The sequence below is a fragment of the Pristiophorus japonicus genome, chromosome 13 (genome assembly GCF_044704955.1).
Source record: "Pristiophorus japonicus isolate sPriJap1 chromosome 13, sPriJap1.hap1, whole genome shotgun sequence".
Lineage (NCBI taxonomy): Eukaryota > Metazoa > Chordata > Chondrichthyes > Pristiophoridae > Pristiophorus > Pristiophorus japonicus.
The window spans coordinates 23,747,677-23,774,006 of NC_091989.1; the positions used below are offsets into that span (position 1 = coordinate 23,747,677).

At 45.5% G+C, this 26,330-nt stretch overlaps 1 protein-coding gene across 1 annotated transcript in view; it reads left to right on the forward strand.

Annotated features, from left to right (window-relative positions):
• The window catches only part of snd1 (staphylococcal nuclease and tudor domain containing 1), a 1,067,139-nt gene extending 1,041,045 nt beyond the window's left edge, over window positions 1-26,094 (forward strand). Inside the window, exons 23-24 of the mRNA XM_070897262.1 lie at window positions 24,834-24,878; window positions 25,710-26,094. Coding sequence (XP_070753363.1) covers window positions 24,834-24,878; window positions 25,710-25,775 — 111 coding nt within the window. The 3' untranslated portion in view covers window positions 25,776-26,094. The remainder of the gene's footprint in view (window positions 1-24,833; window positions 24,879-25,709) is intronic.
• Window positions 26,095-26,330: the final 236 nt, after the last annotated feature.

A 26,330-nucleotide genomic window follows, 5' to 3' on the forward strand; every position in this document is an offset into this window, starting at 1 on the left:
GAGGGATTACACCAGTGCAGAATCACTGGACAAAGGTCAACAGAAAATGTCCCAGGTCCAATGAAAGAGAAACACACAAGGATGCCCAGGTACAGCTGATAGCCAGTCAGCCTTACTGTCTCTACAGTTACATTTCCATTTATTAGGTCATACATCCATGAAAGACCGCGAGTAGCATTGTCAGATTTGCAGTTTTTTAAAATCACACTCCAGTCTGGGCCCTCCCCTGATAATTTGTTTCTGTTCACTGTCTGTAGCGATTAAGCGTTTCAGAATAGCGGGCACAGTAAGCTATTGATTTAAAAGCAGGTTTATCACTGCTCCCGCTCTGACCCCCTCGACTGAAGGCGCTTGCTCGCACTGGGGTACGGTTTCACTGTCTGCCCTTTGTTATCTTGCGCAAGATAGCGTCCATTGTTCATATGTGGATTAAAACTGTTGGGTGTCAGCAGGATATTTGAACCAATATCCTGGGGAGAGGGATCACCATAGCCTAGCTCGATCCTTCATTGTACCTTTTCCAGCAGCAATCACTGGATGGTGATGTTGAGTGCCACGATGGGCCGAATGACCACCTGTGTTGTATCATTCTATGAATGTACTTTCTTTTTCTCCCACTTCCCTTATTATGGATGTCCATGTACAATGGCCCGTGCTGAGATCTGGATAAAAGGATCTGCAAATCAGGCCCCTTAAGCATTGCCCAGGCCTGAGGCAATCAGTTGGTCTTGTGTCACAGCTGAGGCCTAGAGGGACATTGATAGAGGAAAATGGGGTGCATACCTGAACAAGGAGTGGGAATAAATCCTATAAGAATTAGGAGCAGGAGCAGGCCATACGATCCCTCGAGCCTTTTCCGCCATTCAATAAGATCACGACTGATCTTCAACCTCAACTCCACTTTCCTGCCCAATTCCCATATCTCTTGATTCCCCTAGAATCCAAAAATCTATCTATCTCAGCCTTGAATATACTCAATGATTCAGCAACCACAGCCCTTTGGAGTTGAGAATTCAAAAGATTCACAACTCTCTGAGTGAAGAAATCCCTCCTCATCTCAGCCTTACATGGCCTAATATATAAATAGCCTGCCCCGCAAAGAGGCAGTACCCAAACTCTTAGGGGAAACATTAATCAGTATTGTAGGCTACATAACCACGCTCTCTGCAATTAAATCTGATTTTACTTCCTTTTAAAGAATGAAGTGCAGCTTTCACGCTATATAATGCAGGAGCACACGTAAAAGACATTGGAGATTTAATTATTATTATTCTTTTCGGAATATGAAGAATATTCCCAGAAGTCGGACGCAGAAGCGCCTGGTGTCTTTGTAGATTGATGTATGTGGAATCTGTTGACTAATTCTTTGCATATTTGCTTCCCCCATGAGCGGAGAGAGGCTGCTGATTATGCAATCACAGAGCCATGACGGCCAGAGAAGGCTTGTGAAGGAAAGTCAAAGATTCTTTTTTTTTCATTTTAAATTTTCAGCATTGACTTGATTTGATGTGATTTGCAAAGAATAGCAAAGTACTGCTATCTGTCAGGCAGTTTAACTGGTGCTGCTGGAAGAGGGAGCAGGTGCCCGAGAGATATCTCATTCCGTTCTTGTTTTAAGCACATTTGTCAGTTCTGCTTTTCTTTTAGTTCTGTACATGGGCATGCGCATCAGTGACATCTTGAACCCATAGGGGCGAAATGATTGATTTTCCTCATCCTCCTCCACTCCCCCTATTTCCTATGAGAAGGATAGTTAAAGGTTGGCGAGCAGAGAAGTGAAAGCGTGATGGTAGGGTGTGGTTTTCTTTTCTTTACAAAGCTCTCTGGTAGTTTGTTTCATAAAAGCAGCCTGGAAATGCCACCAGTACTGTCTCAGTTGGGTGGCTACATTTGATCTTGATCCCGAGGATGGGGAGGGGGGAAATCAGCCTGGGCTCCTCTCCAACATATTGTATGTCCGCAACACAAGGCAAATTAATTCTCATTCATTATCACAGCTTGCTGTGCTCTCAAGTATCAGCTCCATATTGAGCTCTTGTGGACACACAACAAACCTAGTTTGCAGTAACACATCTGCAGGAGCTTTACACAAGCCATCAATTATTTGTTGGAAGCTGATTGCCAGCCCTTTACCTAGCAGGTACCAAGCCAGACAGAATTGGTTTGCCATTTTTATTTTGAGTGTATGAGTGCTTTTTGCCAAATTTTCTTCCCTCCTCTCCTGAAGGTGCTGATTTGTGTTGGGGTAGATGGGTGCATGGGCACTCTATGTGCACCTCACTTCATTGTCTGCCTAGGCAGTGTGTGTTGGCATGCTATTCAGCTTTGGGGCATCACTGCCAATCCAGATCCTGTCCCTAATGTGATGGCCACATTCTGGACTTTCCAGCAGGGTTTGCTGGATAGCGATCTGGAGTGGAACCTACACAGAATTACTTAGAATTCAGCCCAAATGGTCTATGCTGCTTTTTGTGCTTCTCATGAGCCTCCTGTCTAATTACTTCTTACCTTGTGTATGAACCTGGCTGTGGTTGTTTTTAGTCTCCCTTGCTCAGGGATACTGAAGCCAATTGTAGTGCCCTAAGATTGCCAACCTCAACGTTGAACATGAATTGGCCAGGTCTGTTTGGCTTGTTTACATGTTGTCTTTACCAACTGAACCATGGGGCGAGCACTTACTATTTTTAGTGCTGTGAGGAAATTGTTCCAGAATATTTCCAGGTCACTGCTCCAAGTTGTCTTCAGTTCAAGTGAATCAGCTGAAAGTTGCAGAAAGGTTCTCCTTGAACCACTGATGTTTGTCTCTTAATGCCGATTTTTATAAATTAATGGGAGTGGTCTGTTGAAGCTTGTTGTTACCATGTGGCGTTGGAACGTGGGTTCACCGCCATAGGCTGCGTTCTTAATCTCACCACAGTACAGAGTAGATGCCGGGAACAGCCCAACAAGGCAAGCAGTGGGAGTGAGAATGATCAGGAGAGTCACAGTGGGATCCACACTTGCACACTTCCCAGTGACTGTTTTATAACATCAAGGAAAGATTTGGCATTTGATCCCCCTGCAGAAAACTATAGAATGGGGAGAAAATAAATAAAAACACATAAGTGATAAAGGAGATGAACCCTGGTGAGTTATTAAGTAGAGGCACCAGTTAACTAGCACAGATTAGGAGGTCCCAGGTCGATACCTGATCTGTATTGAGTTAGCTAATTTCAGCTAGAACGACAGTTGGGGCAGTACATTTATTCTCAGGAACCCTTGACCTGGGAGGGCTATAATCAGAAAGAATTCCCACCCCTATCCAGAAAGTGTGGAGGTTGGCTGAGAATAGGATCAGACACAGCTGTGAACCTCCCCATGGTCAATAGCCTGTTGACTCGCAAGTCTGGATTTTCCAATCATTTCCATCCAATTAATGGGCATAAATTGAGCGGATGAGATTGGAAAATAGAGCAGAGTTCCTTAACGCAGGGATCACTCCCCACTTCTGTGCTTTCCTATTTTTGGTGGTTCTATGTAACTGAGGCAAAATTCCATTGTAAACCCTATTTTCCATCAATTCTGTCTGACTTGCACTGGTTCCTCTTCCTTGTTTGAAATCAATGTCCAGGGTTGCTTGGCGCTAGAATGAAGGGAAAGATAATTTGAAGAGCCCAGCATCAATCAACACTGATGGCATCAGTTCATAAAGTCCATTTTTGACTTGTGTCTATTTCTTTTATTCCTGTTGTCAATATGTCTTTCGCTATTTGTTGTGATGCCATTATTCATTCCCTCCGCCTCCCCCCACCCCCGCCCCAAACATTCCAGATTTAGGAACAATGAGTTGCCCATTGGTAATTCCCGTGCATCCTTGCCTTTTAAAAGAAGAGCAATGGAGCAATGCCAGGCTAGTAAGGCGGCAGCACTGGAAGTGCATAGTCCAGTTGCCCGTATCCCACCCTAGAATATACAGGCAGGGGCACACATTCCTGCATTTTTAGAGGAGAAATGCTTGTGGAGGCTTTGCTCTGCTAAAGGAGCTCTTGGTGGGCAATGCCACAAGTTGCAAAAGGTCCTTCAATCCCACCTCCACCATTGGCACCACCATCATCATCATCATAGGCAGTCCCTTGGAGTCAAGGATGACTTGCTTCCACTCTAAAAGTAAGCTCTCAGGTGACTGAGGAGACCAATGAGGGACCTACAGTTTCTGTCACAGGTGGGGCAGACAGTGGTCAGAGGAAAGGGTGGTTGGGGAGCCTGGGTTGACACACGATCCTTCCGCTGTGTACGCTTGGTTTCTGCTTGTTCTCGGCGATGGGACTCGAGGATGCTCTTCCTCCACCTTAGGCGGTCTTGGGCCAGGGATTCCCAGGAGTCGGTGAGGATGTTGCACTTTATCAAGGAGGCTTTGAGGGTGTCCTTGAAGCGTTTTCTCTGCCCACCTGGGGCTCGCTTGCCGTGTCGAAGCTCCGCATAGAGTGCTTGCTTTGGGAGTCTCGTGTTGGGCATGTGGACGATGTGGCCCACCCAACGGAGCTGATCGAGTGTGTTCGATGCTGGGGATGTTGGCCTGAGCAAGAACACTGACGTTGGTGCGTCTTTCCTGCCAATGGATTTGCAGGATCTTGCGGAGGCAGCGCTAGTGGTACTTCTCCAGCACTTTGAGATGCCTGCTTTATATAGTCCACGTCTCTGAGCTATATAGGAGGGCAGGTATCACTATTGCCCTGTAGACCATGAGCTTTGTGCTGGGTTTGAGGTCTCTTCCTCAGGCGACCGAAGGCTGCGCTGGTGCACTGAAGGCGATGTTGGACCTCGTCATCAATGTCTGCTCTTGCTGACAGTAGGCTCCCGAGGTATGGAAAATGGTCCACGTTGTCCAAGGCCTCGTTGTGGATTTTGAAAATCGGGGGGCAGTGCTGTGGGGCGGGATCAGTTTGGTAGAGGACCTTTGTCTTATGGATGTTTAGCATAAGGCCCATGCTCTTGTACGCCTCGGTGAAGGTGTTGACGATGGCTTGGAGTTCGGCCTCCGAGTGTGCGCAGATGCAAGCGTCGTCTATGTACTGTAGTTCCATGAAAGAGGATGGGACGACCTTGGATCTGGCCTGGAGGCGCTGGAGGTTGAACAGATTCCCATCTGTTCTATAATCGTAATTATTATTACATAATCGTGACCATCTTCAAAAAAAAATGGGGACAACAGAGGAATCTCCCTGCTGTTGGCCACTGGGAAAATCATTGCAAGAATCCTCCTCAATCGTCTTCTCCGTGTGGCTGGAATGCTCCTCCCAGAGTCGCAATGTGGATTCCGCCCATTGAGGGGTACAACGGACATGATCTTCACGGCGCGACAACTACAAGAGAAATGCAGGGAACAGCACCAACCCTTGTACATGGCCGCCTTTGGCCTCACAAAGGCCTTTGACACTGTCAGCTGTGAGGGATTATGGAGCTTCCTCCTCCGTTTCGCCTGCTCTCAAAAGTTTGTCACCATCCTCCGTCTGCTCCACGATGACATGCCAGCCATGATCCTGACCAATGGATCTACCACAGACCCAATTCACGTCCGGACCGGGGTCAAGCAAGGCTGCGTCATCGCACCAACGCTCTTTTCGATCTTCCTTGCTGCAATGCTACATCTCACCCTTAGCAAGCTCCCTGCCGGAGTGGAGCTAAATTATAGAACATTGGCACCATACTGCCAGTGGCTATTAAGGTTGCCAACACCCTTTAACATTTCTGTCAAGAGATTATTTCAGGCTGTGACTGAGATCTTCACTAAAATTTGCCAGGTGCATTAAGCTAGTCACAGATACAGTGTTTGCTAAAGGAAGTCATCTCTTGTGCCAGATGGACAATTGGAGGCAGCATGAGCGAGCATGGGTATTTTAGAATGGAAGCATTTGCAAAGGTCCAAAGAGTAACAGATCACACCCAAATGGCTCTACATGCTCCCTTGCTCAATGTTACTGCCTCTGTCAACAGGAAAGTATTCCACTCAACCAGCAGCACATCATACTGCAAGTGAATGCTCGCTTCCCTGAGAGCTGTTAAAATGTCTGAGGCGGAAAGTCAAGGCTTTTGCTCTCTCTTCTGTTGGGTAATAATGTCTCCATCCTGGTCCTGCTATCTTCCCTGTTCTGTCACTTATTTGTTTCTGTTTTCATCTTCCATATGCCCTCCCACCCCTGTCTTGTCATCAAGTTTATCAGACTATCATTTCACCTCTGCAGTCAATACACATCCACAATAAATGTCTGCTCCCTGACTAGTTGAAGAATCACACAGTGACAGCTCTTGCTACTGTTTTACTTTCCTTTGGGAAGCAAGAAATAGCTTTCTCATTTTCTTTTTAAATTTCAGCGGCTTTGGCCATCACACTGTAAAGTTTGCATTCGGAGTTGTAAAGTGTCTGAAAGCTGCCCAGAACAGATTTGCTGGAGTTAATCAAGGAATGGGTCATAGGAAATCCAACCAACCTGCTCTACCCAAATTGGTGGAATTGGTTATATGCACATTAATTGCAATTAGGACCCATAAGTGGGATCTGAACCAAGACCTGGGGGCTCCCTATGTGCCTCAGATGCTAAATGACCCATTTGGTGTGTTACTGAGCCATACAATCAGGAAGGTCCAAGGTTCAATCTTCGCTCTGTGCTAAGTCAGCTGATCTTAACCCAGATAGCAGTGTGGGTGCTACAAGTTGATCTGCAGAGGGGAAAATCGGGCAAGGAAACAGGTGAGAGTGGTGAGACTCATGATGAGCTCTGGGTTCGGGATCCCATTTATCTAACTGGAATAGCTTTTGAAAAGATCTTTTACCAAATTGGAGAAATCCCGAGTTCACCCATTGGCTATATATCCAGGCGAGAGATTTTTGTGGTTAGGCAGGGATCACAAGTCTGTCTCAACTAGTGTCAACCCTGGGCTTGTTCAATAGGCACCCAGCACCAAGAGAACAGGGAACTGGTGTTCTTTTAGTTTCCAAATGCACACTGGCTTAGTAAATAGGTGGACTAAGCTATGCTCTATTCCTAAACACTTGTATAATCACTGCCCACTACATCATCTCTCATTACATCATGGTCTGCATGGCTTTCCTTTCACTTTATGCTCAATCACACAGAATTAGTCTCATACAATGTCAATATTTAATTCCGTTTTCATTGGCCCAGGTCATAGCTGCTTAATGTGCAGGATTGTTTTAAGTGTGTTACTTGATATTTGTGGTGGATTTGCACCACAACTTATATTAGCATGCTTTTAAAGGCACTTAATTTACATCCAAAAGATGTAATTAATTAGCATACATTTTGCTGTGCCACCTCCCTGTGACAGCAGAAATGGCTTTAAAATTAATGAGTGGGTCTAGGGAGGGTTTTTTTTTTGTTTTTTTGTATTTGACATTCTTCCCTTAGACAACAGTGTGAAGTTGTGATGGATTTGCAGGCTGATTAATAGTCTGACGGGCTGCGACGTGAACGCTCCTTAAATGGCTGTAACCATCTTTATAGGGCAGTTAGTCCTTCATGACTGGAGGTTTTATGGGCTTCCACAACTCATATGATGAGGATAGTCCATCCATGTCCACCAGACACGAGTATCCTGCTGGATGTGAGTTAACCCAGAATTCAGAGTCACGCTTTGGTCTCCACTCCTTGGGACTGTTCCTTGGGAGTTCGAACTCTGCACCTTCCGACTGAGGGGGGAGAATGCTACTGCTGAGCCAAAAGGCTTGCACCTGGGAGGGGTGGTGAGGGGGAGAAAGAAAAGCACTCTCTCCTAGTCCCCTGAAGGTGCTGAGTGTTGCTGGGGTACAGTTTCATAGCTGCTGGTACTTCACCTTAGCCTGGGTTCAGACAGTAAGTGTCACCAGCCATTCAGCCCTTGAGGGTACTACAGCTGGTTGGTCCTGGTCTTGGTCTCGCCAAAAGTATACACGTATGCAGTTTCAAGCAGGAGTCACTGGATAGCTATGAGGAGCAGAATCCCTCTGTTGTTTCCACTCTCTAACTCAGGGTACTGAAGTTAATAACCCACCAGAGATCAGAGAGCTCCGCACATAGCGCTTTCCCCAACGAAAGCATCAGGGGCAGCAGACAATAACTTTAAACTACTTAACATTCCATGCCAATATTTGATATAAATAATAAGAAACATAAATAAAGCAGTGGTTATGTCCCGATGAAGCTCCACCCCCAGCAAATAGTCTGTGATTTAATGGAAATTCACCTGGTGCAGAGCAAAATATGCTCGCGTGCTCTCTCTACCTCAGCACAAATATCTTCCTTTTTTGGTGATGCTCCATTGTGTTGTGTCACGGTGTGGTACAATACATCAATCCAGTCTGCAGAACACAAATTACTCCTCATCTCTACACTCTCCATACAGTCTCCTGGCTGCCGCCTTATTTTAATTGAGATGTGAAGGGGATGTATACAGGGCCAATAAACAATGGACTTATCCTGGAATATTTGCCTGTTTCTTTGAATATATCAGGACAATCTCTAATATATGTATTTCTTGATCTATTGATGTACTTCTATGATTCTATGCTCTTGCAGAGAGCCGGCACAGGCTCGACAGGCCGAATGGCCGCCTTCTGTGCTGTAACCATTCTATTATATGATGCTAGCTAGGTGTGATAAAATATTACTGTCAATCATGAGCTTATGGGAACTTTTACAAACTGAACACAGCTTCAAGAGCACTTAACCCAAGTAAAAAGCTTCCTTACGTACTGTGCGATATCATTTTGCCATGTGTATGTGTCCAGATGATGCTAGACCCCACCATCCTGAGTGAAATTGCACAGTTAATGCAGCATTTCTCCAGTTTGCTGTTTGTTCAATCTTATTAGATTCTAAAATGATTAGTATATAGAAGGGTTTTTGCTATTTGCAGCTCTTGCGGGTTCTGTTTGGTACATCATCACCACTCTGCACAAAGCCTGCACCACCTTAACTGAACTCTTGGTCCACAGTTACCTGGCTGCTGTTGAAGTGGGAATTCTGTCCCTACACTATGGGAGACACCTTGTGTGTTGCAGTGCAAAGGCTTCAATGGCCTTGTTTGATCTTGAAGGTTGAGTGAGGTCACGTGGGGTGGGGGGAAAGGGGGGATGGTCATTAGATAGAATCAAAGAAGGAACAAGTACGGCCCAGAATAAACTAAACTGGAAATGGAAACGAGGTGAGCCAGGTCATTCTGAATGGAAGACCTTGTAGAGGTTGCCTTTAATGCATGCTTAGGAGTGTAGAGAAATTACTAGCAACAGTCAGTCTACATCAGTGTAGAGATGAAGGGTGTTCTTTGGAATCTGAACCTGCCACTCCCTCCAGCAGCCTGTCGACACGAAAGTGACGTGCACTCACTTTCATGTGGTGACATGCTGTCATCTGTACTTTAACTATTTGAATCAACAGTTCTGGCTTTGTATTTTCCTTTAAAGGGAATATGGGATGTCCTTCTCCTTCCCCCACCCCCCCACCCCCTCCAAAAAAAGTGTTTTCGTAGAAAATATATAGTCTGTTTAAAAATACACAATACAGAACATAAGTTAGAAATATAGAAAATAGGTGCAGGAGTAGGCCATTCGGCCCTTCGAGCCTGCACCGCCATTCAATGAGTTCATGGTTGAACATGCAACTTCAGTACCCCATTCCTGCTTTCTCACCGTACCCCTTGATCCCCCTAGTAGTAAGGACTACATCTAACTCCTTTTTGAATATATTTAGTGAATTGGCCTCAATAACTTTCTGTGGTAGAGAATTCCACAGGTTCACCACTCTGGGTGAAGGAAGTTTCTCCTCATCTCGGTCCTAAATGGCTTACCCCTTATCCTTAGACTGTGACCCCTGGTTCTGGACTTCCCCAACATTGGGAACATTATTCCTGCATCTAACCTGTCTCAACCCGTCAGAATTTTAAACGTTTCTATGAGATCCCCTCTCATTCTTCTGAACTCCAGTGAATACAAGCCCAGTTGATCCAGCCTTTCTTGATATGTCAGTCCCGCCATCCCGGGAATCAGTCTGGTGAACCTTCGCTGCACTCCATCAATAGAAAGAATGTCCTTCCTCAAGTTAGGAGACCAAAACTGTACACAATACTCCAGGTGTAGCCTCACCAAGGCCCTGTACAACTGTAGTAACACCTCCCTGCCCCTGTACTCAAATCCCCTCGCTATGAAGGCCAACATGTCATTTGCTTTCTTAACCGCCTGCTGAATATGCATGCCAACCTTCAATGACTGATATACCATGACACCCAGGTCTCGTTGCACCTCCCCTTTTCCTAATCTGTCACCATTCAGACAATAGTCTGTCTCTCTGTTTTTACCACCAAAGTGGATAACCTCACATTTATCCACATTATACTTCATCTGCCATGTATTTGCCCACTCACCTAACCTATCCAAGTCACTCTGCAGCCTCATAGCATCCTCCTCGCAGCTCACACTGCCACCCAACTTAGTGTCATCTGCAAGTTTGGAGATACTACATTTAATCCCCTCGTCTAAATCATTAATGTACAATGTAAACAGCTGGGGCCCTAACACAGAACCTTGCGGTACCCCACTAGTCACTGCCTGCCATTCTGAAATGTACCCATTTACTCCTACTCTTTGCTTCCTGTCTACCAACCAGTTCTCAATCCACGACAGCACACTACCCCCAGTCCCATGTGCTTTAACTTTGCACATTAATCTCTTGTATGGGACCTTGTCGAAAGCCTTCTGAAAGTCCAAATACACCACATCAACTGGTTCTCCCTTGTCCACTCTACTGGAAACATCCTCAAAAAATCCCAGAAGATTTGTCAAGCATGATTTCCCTTTCACAAATCCTGCTGACTTGGACCTATTGTGTCACCTCTTTCCAAATGCGCTGCTATGACATCCTTAATAATTGATTCCATCATTTTACCCACTACCGATGTCAGGCTGACCCGTCTATAATTCCCTGTTTTCTCTCTCCCTCCTTTTCTAAAAAGTGGGGTTACATTGGCTACCCTCCACTCCATAGGAACTGATCCAGAGTCTATGGAATGTTGGAAAATGACTGTCAATGCATCTGCTATTTCCAAGGCCACCTCCTTAAATACTCTGGGATGCAGTCCATCGGGCCCTGGGGATTTATTGGCCTTCAATCCCATCAATTTCCCCAACACAATTTCCCGACTTATAAGGATTTCCCTCAGTTCCTCAGTTAAAACATATCTCGCTTCATTTGCACATCATATCACTATGGACTCTTCAGGCTCTCCTCTCTCAGGAAAACAAGCTTGAAGACAAATTTAACATTGATGTCAGTATTACCTCTTCCTAAAAGGAATGATCAATGTGGAATTAACTTGTGGAAAGGGTAGTCAGTGAAGGAAAAAATCATGAGATCATTCATAAACTATGCCTTTTCATGAAGTGGATTTTTTGTTCATTTTCTTTGCCACTTTCCACTAACGTGATTGCCCTTTTTTCTAGCCTAGAATGCAGGACCAAATGCAATGCCCTCTCTGCCACCCTGACTGAGATCAGCTAACTCAGCATAGACCAGAAATCAAACCTGGAAAACACAGAATTAACAGCATAGAAAAAGGTCATTCTCCCAACTGATCTGTGCCGGTGTTTATGCTCCCCCTCTTCCCACCCTACTTTATCTAACTCTATCCCATATCCTCCTTTTCCTTTCTACTGTACTTATCTAGCTTCCCCTTAAATGCAACCATGCTATTCGCCTCAACCACTCCATGTATTAGCAGGTTCCACATTCTTAGCACTCTCTGGGTAAAGATCTGGATTGTATGATTAATACTACATGATGTGTGGACATTAACTCACTGAGCAATCGGAGGGGCTGATGGTTTCTGTGGAGGCTGGTCTGCTTACATATCAATGGGAGTTCTGATAATACAGCATGTTGCTTGTTCTGTGCAAACCCCGATGAGATCTGCTTGGGGAGTGTTTGCAACATCTCAGATTTCACAGCAGATCACTGCAGAGAATGTTAATTTCCAGATTTCTATCAATGTAACTGAAAATGTTGCAATAATTAACACGCTCAGTGTCTCTGACAGTTCCTTCCGAGCTGGATCTTCATGCGTGTGAAGGCTCTGCCGCAGACTCTCTTGCAAGTAGTAATTTTTCCTCACTTAAAAGGACTGTTTCTCCAGTCTGTAATGAATCTTCCAGCCTTTCTACATTACTCAACGAGAAACCTAAGTGAAGGGCCCACAGTGCATGCCATTGAGAAGATACAACAACAACTTGCATTTATATAGCTCCTTTAACATAAAAGAAAATTCCAAGGCAAATGAGCAAATATACGATGCTTGTCTTGGATCCGAAAAGCCAGGAGATAATGGGAGGAAAGAAAGTCTGAAGAAGGAGTTCCAGTTTTGAGGTCCTGGGAAAGATTGATTTAGAGACTTGATTTCAACATTGAGGATACAGGGAGAAGAGTAGGTAGGATGGAGGTTTGTAATCTAACAGGAGCAACAGTTCCAGTATTTAATTTGACCTGCAATTGGTTTATTAAGCATCATTAAACCCATGGAAGTGATAGTCTATGGCAGCTCCAACATACTGATCCGTGCAGTACGAGATCTTTTCTTGTGCGCCCCCGGCCCCTGCCACCCCCAACCTTTTGTTCACACCGGGAGTTCCCAGCCCCTAATGCCGTAGTGGAATGGTACTAAATGTAGGCCCTATTGAGGGGGAATCTCCCTGGGCATCTCGTCTGCCTTCTCTGACCAACTTGGGGCAGGATGTGTGCAATCCTGCATGAAATTTTCAAGCACGGTTTCTTGGTCGTGCAATAACATAACCAGAACATGGTAGTGAGAAGGAGAAATGAATTCAGTGTACTAACCCAGGAAGGAACTGTTGCATAAATGGAAAGAAGATAATGTGAATGGAAAATGAATACGATCTGGGGATCCTGTTTGACAAATTCATTCTATCGCAATAATGCTTGGTGGTAGTGAGTAAAGCAAATCAGATGTTGGGATGTATTAAAAGGTCAATATTGAGCTGAAATAGTGAGTTAATCTTGCCACTTTATAAATCATTGGTGCGATTGGACTTAGTATACTGTGTACAGTTCTGGTCGCCACAGTACAGAAAGGATATTACAGCTATTGAAAGGATACAGAAGAGAGCAACCAGAATGATTGAGAGGATGGAGGGATTGGATTAAGAGGAGCGATTATGTTAATTAGGCACGTTCTCACTGGAAAAGGTGATATGATTTCTTTTTTTAGGATTCTAAAGGGATTGGATAATGTAGATCATGAGAAGCTATTTCACCTTGTCTATATCAGTAGAACCAGAGAACACTGTGCTTGAAGGGGGTAAATTCAAAACGAATCTGCGGAGACGGTGGAAGCATTCAGAATTGATTCATTTAAATGCAAATTAGATTGATTTCTTTCAGGCAATATTTTGGGATATAATATGAGTAATTTGAGAGCTAAAGTGGCTAAGTGTAGCATGCTTGGACCTATGGTTCCCAAAGTTCTCCACCACTAGTTTTCCTCGTGTTGTGTCTGGGACCGTTGTAGGCTAATTGATAGAGATTGATTCCTATGATCAGTCAACAGCTCCATTATCGTTGTATCATGCAATTACCAGGATAATAGGTCGGGAACTAGATGGACACTGCTCTTTTTTCATCTAGCAATTCTGAATAACCATTTCATTTTGGTGGCATTGATCATGTAGTTTGCTGTAGGTAGTAGCCTGCTTACTTGTGTAAAAACCTGCACTTTGATTCTGCATGTTGGAGAGATTTTCTGGATGGCCCATTAAACCCAGAGGCGTGTTTACCATCTGTTCTGCCCATGAGGGGTATTTCAATTAAACAGAAAGCAGGAGTGGAAGCCGGGAGTCACGGAAGCAACCTTCGCTGGTTTTTGTTTTTGAAGAGAAAAGACCTGTTTTTCTGTTTTGTCTTTTGTTTTATATCTGAGGGAAAACAGTACAAGACTCGTTATTCCCAGCACAGCTCAGTGAGCTAATCCTACACTCCCAGCTTGTGCATATGCTAGTTTGGTGTGGAGCCATTTTGGTCTGTTCTCATAAATGAAGAGAAAAATTGCAAGAATGCTAGTCAAATTTTGTTTGAAGCAACTTGGCACTTTACTACATCAAAAAGCGCTATATAAATGCAAGTTTTAGTGTAAATGCAATGGGTCACCCTCCTCCATTTTCTTCTCTCCTCTCTTGAAGGTTTCGTGCTGGGATACAATTCCACAGGTGCCAGCAACCTTCTGGTATTCTGTCCAACCCACTTCATACGTTGCCATGCTGATTCTGCCCTCACATGATATCCACACACATGCACTTTCCAGCGGCGGTTACTGGATAGCAATCGAAGTACGAATACTTGGCCGATTCTCTCCTGTTTCCCCCAGGAACACGGAGGCCAATAGTAGCACCCCAATCCCTTCTGGTCTGCACGACTTGGCAGCACACCAGATATCATTTAAGTCAGAGATGGCTCATCGTTGAAAGCTCAAGAAGCAGAAAAAATTGGTATCTAACCAAGAGCCACGAGTGTTGATGCCCTTTCAGCTTACAATTCAGCACTTAGGACAGTGACACCAAAAGTGGGTCTTCACTGCTGTTGGCTCCACAAAGGTCAGGTCCCTTTCTCAGGAGTCGCTATCAGCATAATCACCACCCATGTGTAGCAATCCGGTACAACTAAAGAAACGTAAATTATATTACTACATGTAAGAGGACAGATATTTTCTGTGTACTTCAGAATTTTTTTTTTGTTTGGTTGAATGGAGCTGTAACAATTCCAGCTGTAATTTTTCTTTTCAAAGTTAAATGTTAAATTTGTAAAATTATACTAATCTCAGCACCGAACCAGAGTTAACAATAATAAATGAACTCAATACTTACTGCTGAATAATGCAACCCCACTCCTATCAGCAGTGCCAGTATGCTCAGTGTCATTTTCACTGTGACTACAGTCAAATGGCACAAGGCATCCAAATCCATGTGACTTTTGGTCTGTGCTTTTTTTATTGCTGTTTTCTTGGCATCTGGTTTCTACATAAGAAAAACGATCAGAAGTAGGCCATACAGCCCCTTGAGCCTGCTCTGCTATTTAATAAGATCATGGCTGATCTTCTACCTTAACTCCACTTTCCCGCCCTTTCTGTGCCTAAATGTAACAAAGCTGAAACACAAGCATCAATCAGAACAGATCATGTTTCGATTGTGTCAAATATTTTCTATTCTTCCGACTGTGCCATGCTAGGCTCTCCTATTTCCCCATATTATTTGGTGCCAAGACTCCATCAGGCAGTCATTGCCGAGACCTTAGGTACTTAGAGTTAGCAGTTAATTACAGCAATGATTGGCCAGCACTGATCCATATCCCCTAGCAAACACAAAACTTGCATTTCAAAGCAGTACTGCACACTCTTCTGGTTGCTCAGTGGTATAAAGCATTTAATGGCTATCATACCTATTGGAAAATATAGCATTGCGGATTGCCAAACTGACATTCCTTCTACTTAAACTAATGGGGTGAGCTGTAATGGTATGCGCGCTGTACCTTGCAGTGGCATGCCGCCACATCGTCCATGGCCACCACTCCTTTTCTGGCCTCGAACTGCCGCTGAGCCGGTCCGGGAGGGTGACGGCTGTGAAGAGAGTGACTGGATTGGACGTCACCAAAATCCAGGTCGCTGATTGGAGCGTGGGCAGGTACAGCAGGAGTGACGAGGTTGGGGCAAAGGAGCGGCGAGAGATTGCAGAGCAACGTGATCGGGGCCTAGGAGAGGTGAGGGCCCAGGGGCCGCACGGGGCAGCCCACACTGCGATATGTGTGCGCACTAGATCCGTGCAGCAGAGCTGGTCACCAGTTGTCTTGGTTAATCCTTGTCACTGGACCAAGACCTAGCTCTGTCAAGCCCGTGAGATGGCTGGTGTGCAACGGTCACCACATGTTTTAAAAAAAAAAATCCACACACAGGCATCTTCAATATGTCGTTCAGGACCTTGGGTCCTTCATTGATACACCTGTGAACTCATCCCTTTTTGGCATGGAAGCAAGTCATCCTCGATACGAGGGACCACCTAAGAGAAAAGAGAGCATGCGTTTGAGAAACAGTGTATCGACTAATTGGCGTGGTGTTGGGCTCACACAGTTCCAATGCGAGCTGATCAGGCAATTGGTAGCTGGTAGAGGTTGCTTATGGTAGGGCAGGTTGAGGTGATCCTATGTAGTTGGAGTGAATTTAAATGACTCCATTGATTGCTATCTGATCTACTCCATTGCTATCTGATCTAATTTTAAAGGCACTTGTGCAAGTTTTTAAGAAAGCTTTTCTCTCTTGTGAAATGGGCATTGCCACCCATCAATTTGCATTACTTGTGTGCGACACTCTTCTGGGCATTAACCTAAAAATAATGGCAATCTTCTCTCCACTCCTGAAGATACTGAACCCCGACTGGGGCCGGGTTCCATGGATGCCAGCCAGCTTGCCAGTAACTCACCCGAAACAAGATTTTTCATGTATGATCCTGGAGGTGCATGTTGGCAGGTTATTCAACCCATCATCATAGGCAGTCCCTCGGTATCGAGGAAGACTTGCTTCCACTCTTAACATGAGTTCTTAGGTGGCTGTACAGTCCAATACGAGAACCACAGTCTCTGTCACAGGTGGGGCAGATAGTCCTTCTGGGTAAGGGAGGGTGGGACTGGTTTGCCACACGCTCTTTCGCTGCCTGCGCTTGATGTCTGCACGCTCTCGGCGACGAGACTCGAGGTGCTCAGCGCCCTTCCGGATGTGCTTCCTCCACTTAGGGCGGTCTTTGGCCAGGGACTCCAGGTGTCAGTGGGGAGGTTGCACTTTATAAGGGAGGCTTTGAGGGTGTCCTTGTAACGTTTCCGCTGCCCAACTTTGGCTCGTTCGCTGTGAAGGAGTTCCGAGTAGAGTGCTTTCTTTTGGAGTCTCGTGTCTGGCATGCAAACTATGTGGCCTGCCCAACGGAGCTGATCAAGTGTGGTCAGTGCTTCGATGCTGGCCTGGTCGAGGACGCTAATGTTGGTGCGTCTGTCCTCCCAGGGGATTTGTAGGATCTTGCGGAGACATCGTTGGTGGTATTTCTCCAGCAACTTGAGGTGTTTACTGTACATGGTCCATGTTTCTGAGCCACTACATTACTACAGCCCTGCCGACCATGAGCTTGGTGGCAGTTTTGAGGCACTGGCGCACTGGAGGTGGTGTTGGATCTCGTCGTCAATGCCTGCTCTTATTGATGGGAGGCTCCCGAGATACGGGAAGTGGTCCACGTTGTCCAGGGCCACGCCAATGATCTTGATGACTGGGGGGCTGTGCTGTGCGGTAAGGACAGGCTGGTGGAGGACCTTTGTCTTGCTGATGTTTAGCGTAAGAACCATGCTTTCATACGTCGACTATGTCCTGGAGTTCAGCCTTTGGATGCGCATAGAGGCTGGCGCGTCCATATACTATAGCTCGACGACAGAGGTTGGGGTGGTCTTGGACCTGGCCTGGAGACGCCAATCACAGAGGGCACCACAACCAAGTCTGACCATGCCCACGAGCACATGCTTTCTAACAGCAAGTGATGGATACGGATCCGGACCCCATGCTAGTTTGTATTATTATCTCTTCGCCCCCACCCCCCTAGCCACACACAGGGAAGCAATCTGGTCCAAGTATCACACAGGTACCCGTTCCTGCTCCGTAAACTTGAACTTGTCCAAAACTCTGCCCATATCCGAACTCAAACCAAGTCCTGTTAACCCATGACCCCTTCTGCTCACTGACATACATTGGCTCCCAGTCAGCAACACCTCACTGTTAAAGTTCTCATCCTAGAGTTAAAATATCTCGATGGCCTCGCCCCTCCCTATCTCTCTAACCTCCTTCAGCTCTACAATCCTCCAAGATCTCTGCTCCCCTCCAATTCTTGCCTCTTGTGCAGTCACGATTTTCATCACTCCACCATTGGCAGCCGTGCCTTCAGCTGTCTAGGCCCTGATCTCTAGAATTTCCGCCCTAAACCTCTCCACCTCTCTTTCATCCTTTAAGAGGTTCCATAAAACCTCCCTCTTTGACCAAGCTTTTGGTCATCCGCCCTAATAGCTCCTTGTGTGGCTCTGTCAAATCTTATGATAATCGCTCCTGTGAAGCACCTTGAGACATTTTACTACAATTAAAGGAGCTATATTAATGCAAGTTGTTGGTGATTAGTCAATTCAGGACAGATCGTCCTTTCAATCTGTGATCTTCCTAGTCTGCATAGCTTAGAACTACATCAGAAGGTATCTTGCCTACGTAGGCCAATAGAGGAGCTAGCTATCCCTTTTAAGGGCAGACTTTTGAAGTTGGTAGATTTATAATAATTCTAAATTCAAAATCACGTGTTAAATTCACAGATTGCAGGTTCTCCTCGTTGCTCAGTGGGTTAATGCACAACCCCGTGCCATATAACGTGTAGAGAACAGAAGATCCTTGGTTCAATCCCTGCTCCGTGCCGAGTTAGCTGCTCTCAACTGGAGCAGGTTTTATTGGTCTTGGTAGCCCCTGTGCTAGGGAGAGAAAAATCTGCCTGTTCCTCAGTTCTTGATCATTATTCCAGTGTGCATCTGAAAAGGGCACATGTGGATATATGGTCAAGCATACCCATAGCTGTGAGGAATCTCAACAGATGAATAGTCAGCCAACGCTCATTACTAGACTCGTACATGAAGAATGGACTCTTGGACTTGATAGCGGAGACCTGCCAGTGCTCACAGAACAATTTCTCAGCACGAATCGGTGTCCTGGCCAATATTTAGCCCTCAATCAACTTCGCTAAAACAGATTATCTGGTCATTATCACATTGCTGTTTGTGGGAGCTTGCTGCGCTCAAATTAGCTGCTGTATTTCCTACATTACAACAGTGACTACACTTTAAAAGTGCTACAATGGCTGTAATGCTCTTTTGGACATCCTGAGCTCTTGAAAATTATTATATAAATGCAAGTTCTTCTTTCCTTTATTGGGGTTGAGAAGCATGGAAACGGTTCATACCCTGGCAACACTGCAACAATACTTCATCAGAAAGCTCCCCCAGGAATCGTGCCTGTCTGAGAATTACACTGTTATCTTTCATTGCAGCTGCAATACAGAGCTTGTTGGGAGACTTCACTCAGGCTCCAGGAATCATTTATTGAGATTTCCCTCAAAAACTTTCTTGCCTTTCTCTTTAATTAATACATGACAAATGAAACACTTCTGGTTGAATATTCCAGCACTAATGAACACACTTTCATGTCATTCGTCAAATCACATTCATCAGAGACAGCCGGAAGTCTAGTCCGCCAATCATTCAGCCCATCCCATTCTGTCAAAAGAGTGATCCCTACCTTCCCTCATCATTTCTCTCTTATTTATTCCCCTTTATAGATAATCCAGGAGTGAGTAATAGGCTGGAAGTTAATCGAGAGTTACATATGGTATATAATAGAATAACGGCTACCCGGCAGTGACAGAAAGGAATTTAATCACCTGAGTTCTAATGATTTGTATACAACGTAATGTACAGACTGGAATCTAATCAAATTGATGGGTTTGATAGTTTATAGAATAATGGATACCTGGGAACATAGGAACAGGAGTAAGCCATTTAGCCCCTCGAGCCTGTTCTGCCATTCTGGCTAATCTAACTCCATATACCTACCTTTGACCCATATACCTTAATATCTTTGGTTAGCAAAAATCTATGAATCTTGGAATCAAAATTAACAATTGACCCAGCACCAACTGCCATTTGTGGAGAGAGTTCCTAACTTTATCACCCTTTGCGGTAGAAGTGTTTCCTAACTTCACTCCTGAAAGACCTGGCTCTAACTTTTAGGCTATGTCCCCCTAGTCCTTGACTCCCCAACCAGCGGAAATAGTTTTTCTCTTATCTACCCTGTAAGTTCCCCTTAATATCTTGAAAACCTGAGTGAGTGAGTTACAGGCTGGAATCTAATCAAAGGGTTCAGGTGGTTTATTTATAGAATAATGGAGATTTGCGATTGAGTTACAGGCTGGAATGTAATTGAGGGTTTCAGCTAGATTTTATAGAATAAGCAGCATTTTCACACTGATTGTGTGGAGCTGAGGAAATTTAACACGCTCAAATAATTACTTAGATCACTGCAAGTGGAATGATCAGTGCTTCGGTGGCAGGTTTTGCAGTGTTCTGCCCCCTCAGTGATTTGTGTGCTGTGCCGAGCTCCAGCATACCATCAGTAAAGGGATTACTGCAGCATCACCCAAATAACCTTTCCATAATACGAGAGATGCAGAGGGAGACAGAAATAAGTGCAGAATTGAATACTTCCTGTAGCCTGGCTTCTATTGGAAATGCCCTCAAAATTGTGTAGGAGCTCCTTTTAATTGTCACAAAACAGAGCGCAAACTGCACTGAATAGTGGGCACAATTACATCACTGATTTTTTAAATTCGCAGAATACCGAACCTCTGACATGCTCTTGTTGCCGCAGTATTTATGTGACTGGTCCAGTTAAGTTTCTGGTCGATGGTTACCCCCAGGGTGGTGATGGTGGCGGTTTCAGTGATGATAATGCCATTGAATCTCATGGGGCGGTGGTTGGACTCTTGTTTTTGGAGATAGTCATTGTCTGGTACTTTAGTGGCGCAACTGTTATTTGCCACTTATCAGCCCAAGCTTGAATGTCGTCCAGGTGTTGGTGCATGCGGGCGTGGACTGCTTCATTATCTGAGGAGTTGCAAATGGAACTGAACACTGTGCAGTCATCAGTGAACTTCTGTCCTTATGAAGGAGGGTAGGTCATTAATGGAGCAGCTGAAGATGATTGGGCCTTGGACATTGCCCTGAGGAACTCCTGCAGTGATGTGCTGGGGCTGTGATGATTGACCTCCAACAACCACAATCATTTTCCTTTGTGCTAGGTATGACTCCAGCCAGTGGGGAGTTTTCCCCTTGATTCCCATTGACTTCAGTTTTACTGGTGCTCCTTGATGCCACACTCGATCAAATGCTGCCTTGATGTCAAGAGCAGTCACTCTCCCCTGAATTCAGCTCTTTTGTCCATGTTTGGACCAAAGCCATAATGAGGTCTAGAGCCGAGTGGTCCTAGCGGCACCCAAACTGAGCATCGGTGAGAAGGTTGTTGATGAGTAAGTGCCGCTTGATAGCACTGTCGATGACTGCTTCCATCACTTTGCTGATGATTGAGAGTAGACTGATGGGGCAGTAATTGCCTGGATTGGATTTGTCCTGCTTTTTGTGGCCACGACATACCTGGGCAGTTTTCCACATTGCTGGATAGATGCAAGTGTTGTAGCTGTACTGGAACAACTTGGCTAGAAAAGAAAAAAAAGACTTGCATTTATATAGCGCCTTTCATGACCACAACAAAGTACTTTTGGAGTGTATTCACTGTTGTAATGTGGGAAACATGGCAGCCAATTTGCGCACAGCAAGCTCCCACAAACAACAGTGTGATAATTACCAGATAATCTGTTTTTGTTATGTTGATTCAGGGATAAATATTGGCCAGGACTTCGGGGATAACTCCCTGCTCCTCTTCGAAATAGTGCCATGGGATCTTTTACATCCATGTGATAGAGCAGACGGGGCCTCGGTTTAATGTCTCATCCAAAAGACAGCATCTCCGACAGTGCAGCACTCCCTCAGCACTGCACTGGAGTGTCGGCGTAGATTTATGTGCTCAAGACCCTGGAATGGGTCTTGAACCCACAACCTTCTGACTCTGAGGCAAGTGTGCTATCCACTGAGCCACAGTTGACACTGTCAGAAGCATGGCTAGTTCTGGAGCACAAGTCTTCAGCATGACTGCCAGGATGTTATTGGGGCTCATAGCCTTTGCTATATCCAGTGCGCTCAGCCGTTTCTTGATATCATGTGAATTGAATTGGCTGAAGATTGGCTTCTGTGATGATGGGGATGTCAGGAGGAGGCCGATATGGATCATGCACTTGGCATTTCTGGTTAAAGATGGTTGCAAAGGCTTCAGGCTTGTCTTTAGCACTCGCGTGCTGAGCTCCATCATTGAGGATGGAGATATTCATGGAGCCTCCTCCTGCAATTAGTTGTTTAATGGTCCACCACTATTGACAACTGGATGTGGCAGGACTGTAGAACTTTGCTCTGATCCGTTGCTTGTGGGATCGCTTAGCTCTTCTATAGCATGCTGCTTCCGCTGTTCAGCTTGCATGTAGTCCTGTGTTGTAGCTTCCTCATGTTGGCATCTCATTTTTAGGTATGGGCAATAAATGCATGGCCTTGCCAGCGATGCCCACACCCCAGGAAGAAATTGGGGAGAACCAGTTGGGGGTTAAAATAGGCCAGCAGCTTTCATGGTCATTTTTCTGGTGCCAACCAACAATTTTCCAGATTTAGCTGAGTCTTAAGGTGATACACTGACAGTGAAACTGGCTGTACTGTATCCTAATACACGGATAGCACAGCAATGTGACGCATCTACCTCACTGAAGGTGCAGCTCTGTTGGAGACACCCAAATGGCTCTGTCCCAGATTGGGGAACCTCCAGTTGATCCGCCATCTGGGGGACACAATCTTTTGTCTCTTTTATGTGTGTATCTCAGCCCAGGCCATTGCTGAGCATGCAGTTAAAATGAAGCATCATATGCCAGCCCAATGTGGTATTTTATTTTTGTAGATTGCAATATAGCTCCATAAAAGTCTAATAAAAGAATTACGACTGCTTTATTGATGGGTGAAGGGCAGTATCTGAGTGCTCCAGTGAGCCACTGTCTGAACTGAACTATATTATATTGCATAAAGATGATGTATCGGCGCTCTCATTTTGTTTCTTTTCACACTAATTTTCTTGACCAATTTTTCATCCTGCTCCTGCCCTTCTGAAGCTGTTGTCTTCTTGCTGGAGTATAGATCCACACCAATCTTCTGGTACCTCATCTCAGTAGCCACCTTTCATCCATCAGCCTAGAATGCATGTTTGTATTGGCAGACTCTCTGAACATTTAAAAAATGAATGAAAGATTTGCATTTCCATAGCAACTTTCACAACCTCAAGACATCCCAAAGCATTTTATAGCCAACAAAGTACTTTTTGAAGTGTATACTTCGTTGTTGTAATATAGGAAACACGGCAGCCAATTTGTCCCACAAACAGCAATGTGATAACGGCCAGATAATCTGTTTTTAGGTATTTGAGGGATAAATATTGGCCGGGACATGGGGGGAGAACTCCCCTGCTCTTCTTCAAATAGTGCCATGGATCTTTTACATCCACCTGAGAGAGCAGACAGTTTAACGTCTCATCAGAAAGACTGCAGCATTTTCTCAGTACTGCACTGGAATGTCTAGATTTTGTGCTCGAGTCCCTGGAATGGGGACTTGAACTCAGAAGAGAGAATGCTTACCCACTGATCCATAGATGGCACCTGGACAATAGAGGAAATCAAAGTCAAGCTCTGTCCTGTCCTTAACTGACACCCAGAGTTAGGGAGCTCAAATCTTACCAGGGCAAGTTGTGAAATTGAATTCAGTAAATCTGGTCCTTTATGGGCTGGCAACAGCAAAAAAATGACCATGATAGCTGCAGGAATGTTGTAAAAACTCAACTGGTTCACTAATGTCCTTCAAGGAAGGGAACCTGTTATTGCTTCCCAGTCTAGCCTACATTTAAGTCTACTTCCACACTGTGCATTTGTCTCTTCACTGCCCTCTGAAGTGGCCTAGCAAGTCACTCAGTTGTAAAAACAATCGCTGAAGAAGACTGTCCACCACCATCACCTCAATGTGGTCTTGCCAATATTGCCAGCATCCCAACAACACATTTAAAACAGAGGCCACTGGATGGTGACATCCTTCTCTAAGCCAGGACCATCATGGCCAATTTTGGCACCTATCGTCCATTCCACCTGAGATGAGTTGACTTGGCACACAACAGGGATCAAACCAGGACTCTTACTCCTTGGAGCAGCTGATATATATATTGTGTATTAAGCACCCTGAGTAAAGAGACAAATGACTAATTAATCTGTTTTTGGTGGTGTTGGTTGAAGGATAAATGTTGACCAGGAGAACTCTTTGAATAATGCCATGAGAACTTTTATATCCACTTAGACAAGTAAAGATCTTGAGACCTCAGTTTAACACCTTATCCAAAAGACCTCCAGCAGGTCAGCACTTCCTCAATACTGCAAAGAAATAATTAGCAAAAATAAATGTGGATCCTATACAGGCTGAGACAGGAGAAATTATAACGGGGAATAAGGAAATGACAGAGGAAGTAAACAAATATTTTGTGTCTGTCTTCACGGATGAAGACTCAAAAAACTTGGCGGAAATAGTGGAGGACCAAGGGTCTAGCGAGAATGAGGAACTGATAGAAATTAGTATTAGTAAAAAAAAAAATGGTACTGGAGAAATTAATGGGACTGAAAGCCGATAAATCCATGGACCTGATGGCCGACATCCGAGGGTTTTGAAAGAGGGGGCTGTAGAAATAGTCTTCCAAAATTCCATAGATTCTAGAATGGTTCCCGCAGATTGGAAGATAGCAAATGTAACTCCACTGTTTAAGAAAGGAGGGAGGGGGAAAACGGGCCAACTCCTACTCCCATTTCTTATGTCCTTAAAGTGTAGCCTAAATTGTGTATACAAGTCTTGCAGTGGGGCATGAACTATGATTTTCTGGTCCAGAGATGAGAGCTACCACTTGGCAAAGCTGACAAATCATAACAGTTCTGGTCACATGACTTATAAAACTGTACTAAATGGTTTTAAATTTAAACAGTTAAACCAGATGCTGCCCTTTCTCATCCACAGGTTACAGAATACCTGAATGCTCAGGAGGCTGCCAAATCTGCCCGGGTAAGTGCAAAATAGTTAGAATGAACTTGCCACTCTTTTCCTCTCTGGCTATCTCTCCCTCCCTCCCACCATCCCCCCCTCCCCCTTCTCGCTGTGTTCCTCCCCCCTTCCCCCTCTCGCTGTCGTCCCGGCTGTGTCGTCCCGCCCCCCCCCCCCCCGCTGTGTCGTCCCGCCCCCCCCCCCCCGCTGTGTCCCCCCCCCCCCCGCTGTGTCCCTCAATCCCCCCCTCGCTGTCCCTCAACCCCCCCTCGCTGTCCCTCAACCCCCCCTCGCTGTCCCTCAACCCCCCCTCGCTGTCCCTCAACCCCCCCTCGCTGTCCCTCAACCCCCCCCCTCGCTGTCCCTCAACCCCTTCCCTCACTGTCCCCTCCCTCCCTCCCTCGCTGTCCCCTCCCTCCCTCCCTCGCTGTCCGCTCCCTCGCTGTCCCCTCCCTCGCTCCCTCGCTGTCCCCTCCCTCGCTCCCTCGCTGTCCCCTCCCTCCCTCGCTGTCCCCTCCCTCCCTCGCTGTCCCCTCCCTCCCTCGCTGTCCCCCCCTCCCTCGCTGTTCCCCCCCCTCCCTCGCTGTTCCCCCCCCCTCCCTGTTTCCCTCCCTCCCTCGCTGTCTCCCACCCTCGCTGTCCCCCTCCTTTCCCTCCCCTCTCTCGCTGTCCCATCTCCTGCCCCACCCCCCCTCGCTGTCTCTCTATCTCGTCTGTCTTTTTCTTTCCTCCCTCGCTCATCTGCCCCTTTTTCTTTTCTCACTATGTATGCTGCCTCAGTGCTGAACTACTTGCCGTGCTTTACTGATCTGCATTCATTGCTGTGCTGACACTACTATCTTCACTTTGCAGCTGAACCTCTGGCGTTATGGCGACTTCCGAGCTGATGACGCTGATGAATTTGGTTACAGACGCTAAAGGATCCAGATGTGAATACGGCGACACACTAACCTCCCCTCTGCCCCTCCTCTCTCCTACTGCCCTCCTCATCTACAAAAAGAGAGACTTCTGATACTTCTTTCTCCATTTCCTCCCCTCGGGCTTTGAGTCTCATTGCACTCGTCCTCTGCACCTGCAGACGAGCAGCTGGCAGTGCCAGGGGCTGAGATACTAATCATGATTGGACGATAATTTTAATCTGTGAAATGAACTGGAAACTACTTGCCTGCTTTGACCTGAAATTCTTTTTTTCTGCTTTAAATTCCTTCTGAAATGCAGAATAAACCAATCCACTTAACTTGGTGATTTTTTTTTTGTTCTTGTTGGTTTTAAAAAAAATATATATATACTTCAATAAAACTTTTTAAGTTCGCAATCACGCAAAACAGGAACCAAGTTGATCTCAAATGGGATCCAGCAACACAACGAGGCTGCTGACAACCCAGCATTTGATTGACGGGTAATTAAAGCAATCCCTGTTCAAGGAAAAACTCAGGAGCAGATGTTCCAGGTCGGGACAGATGGAGTCTTAAA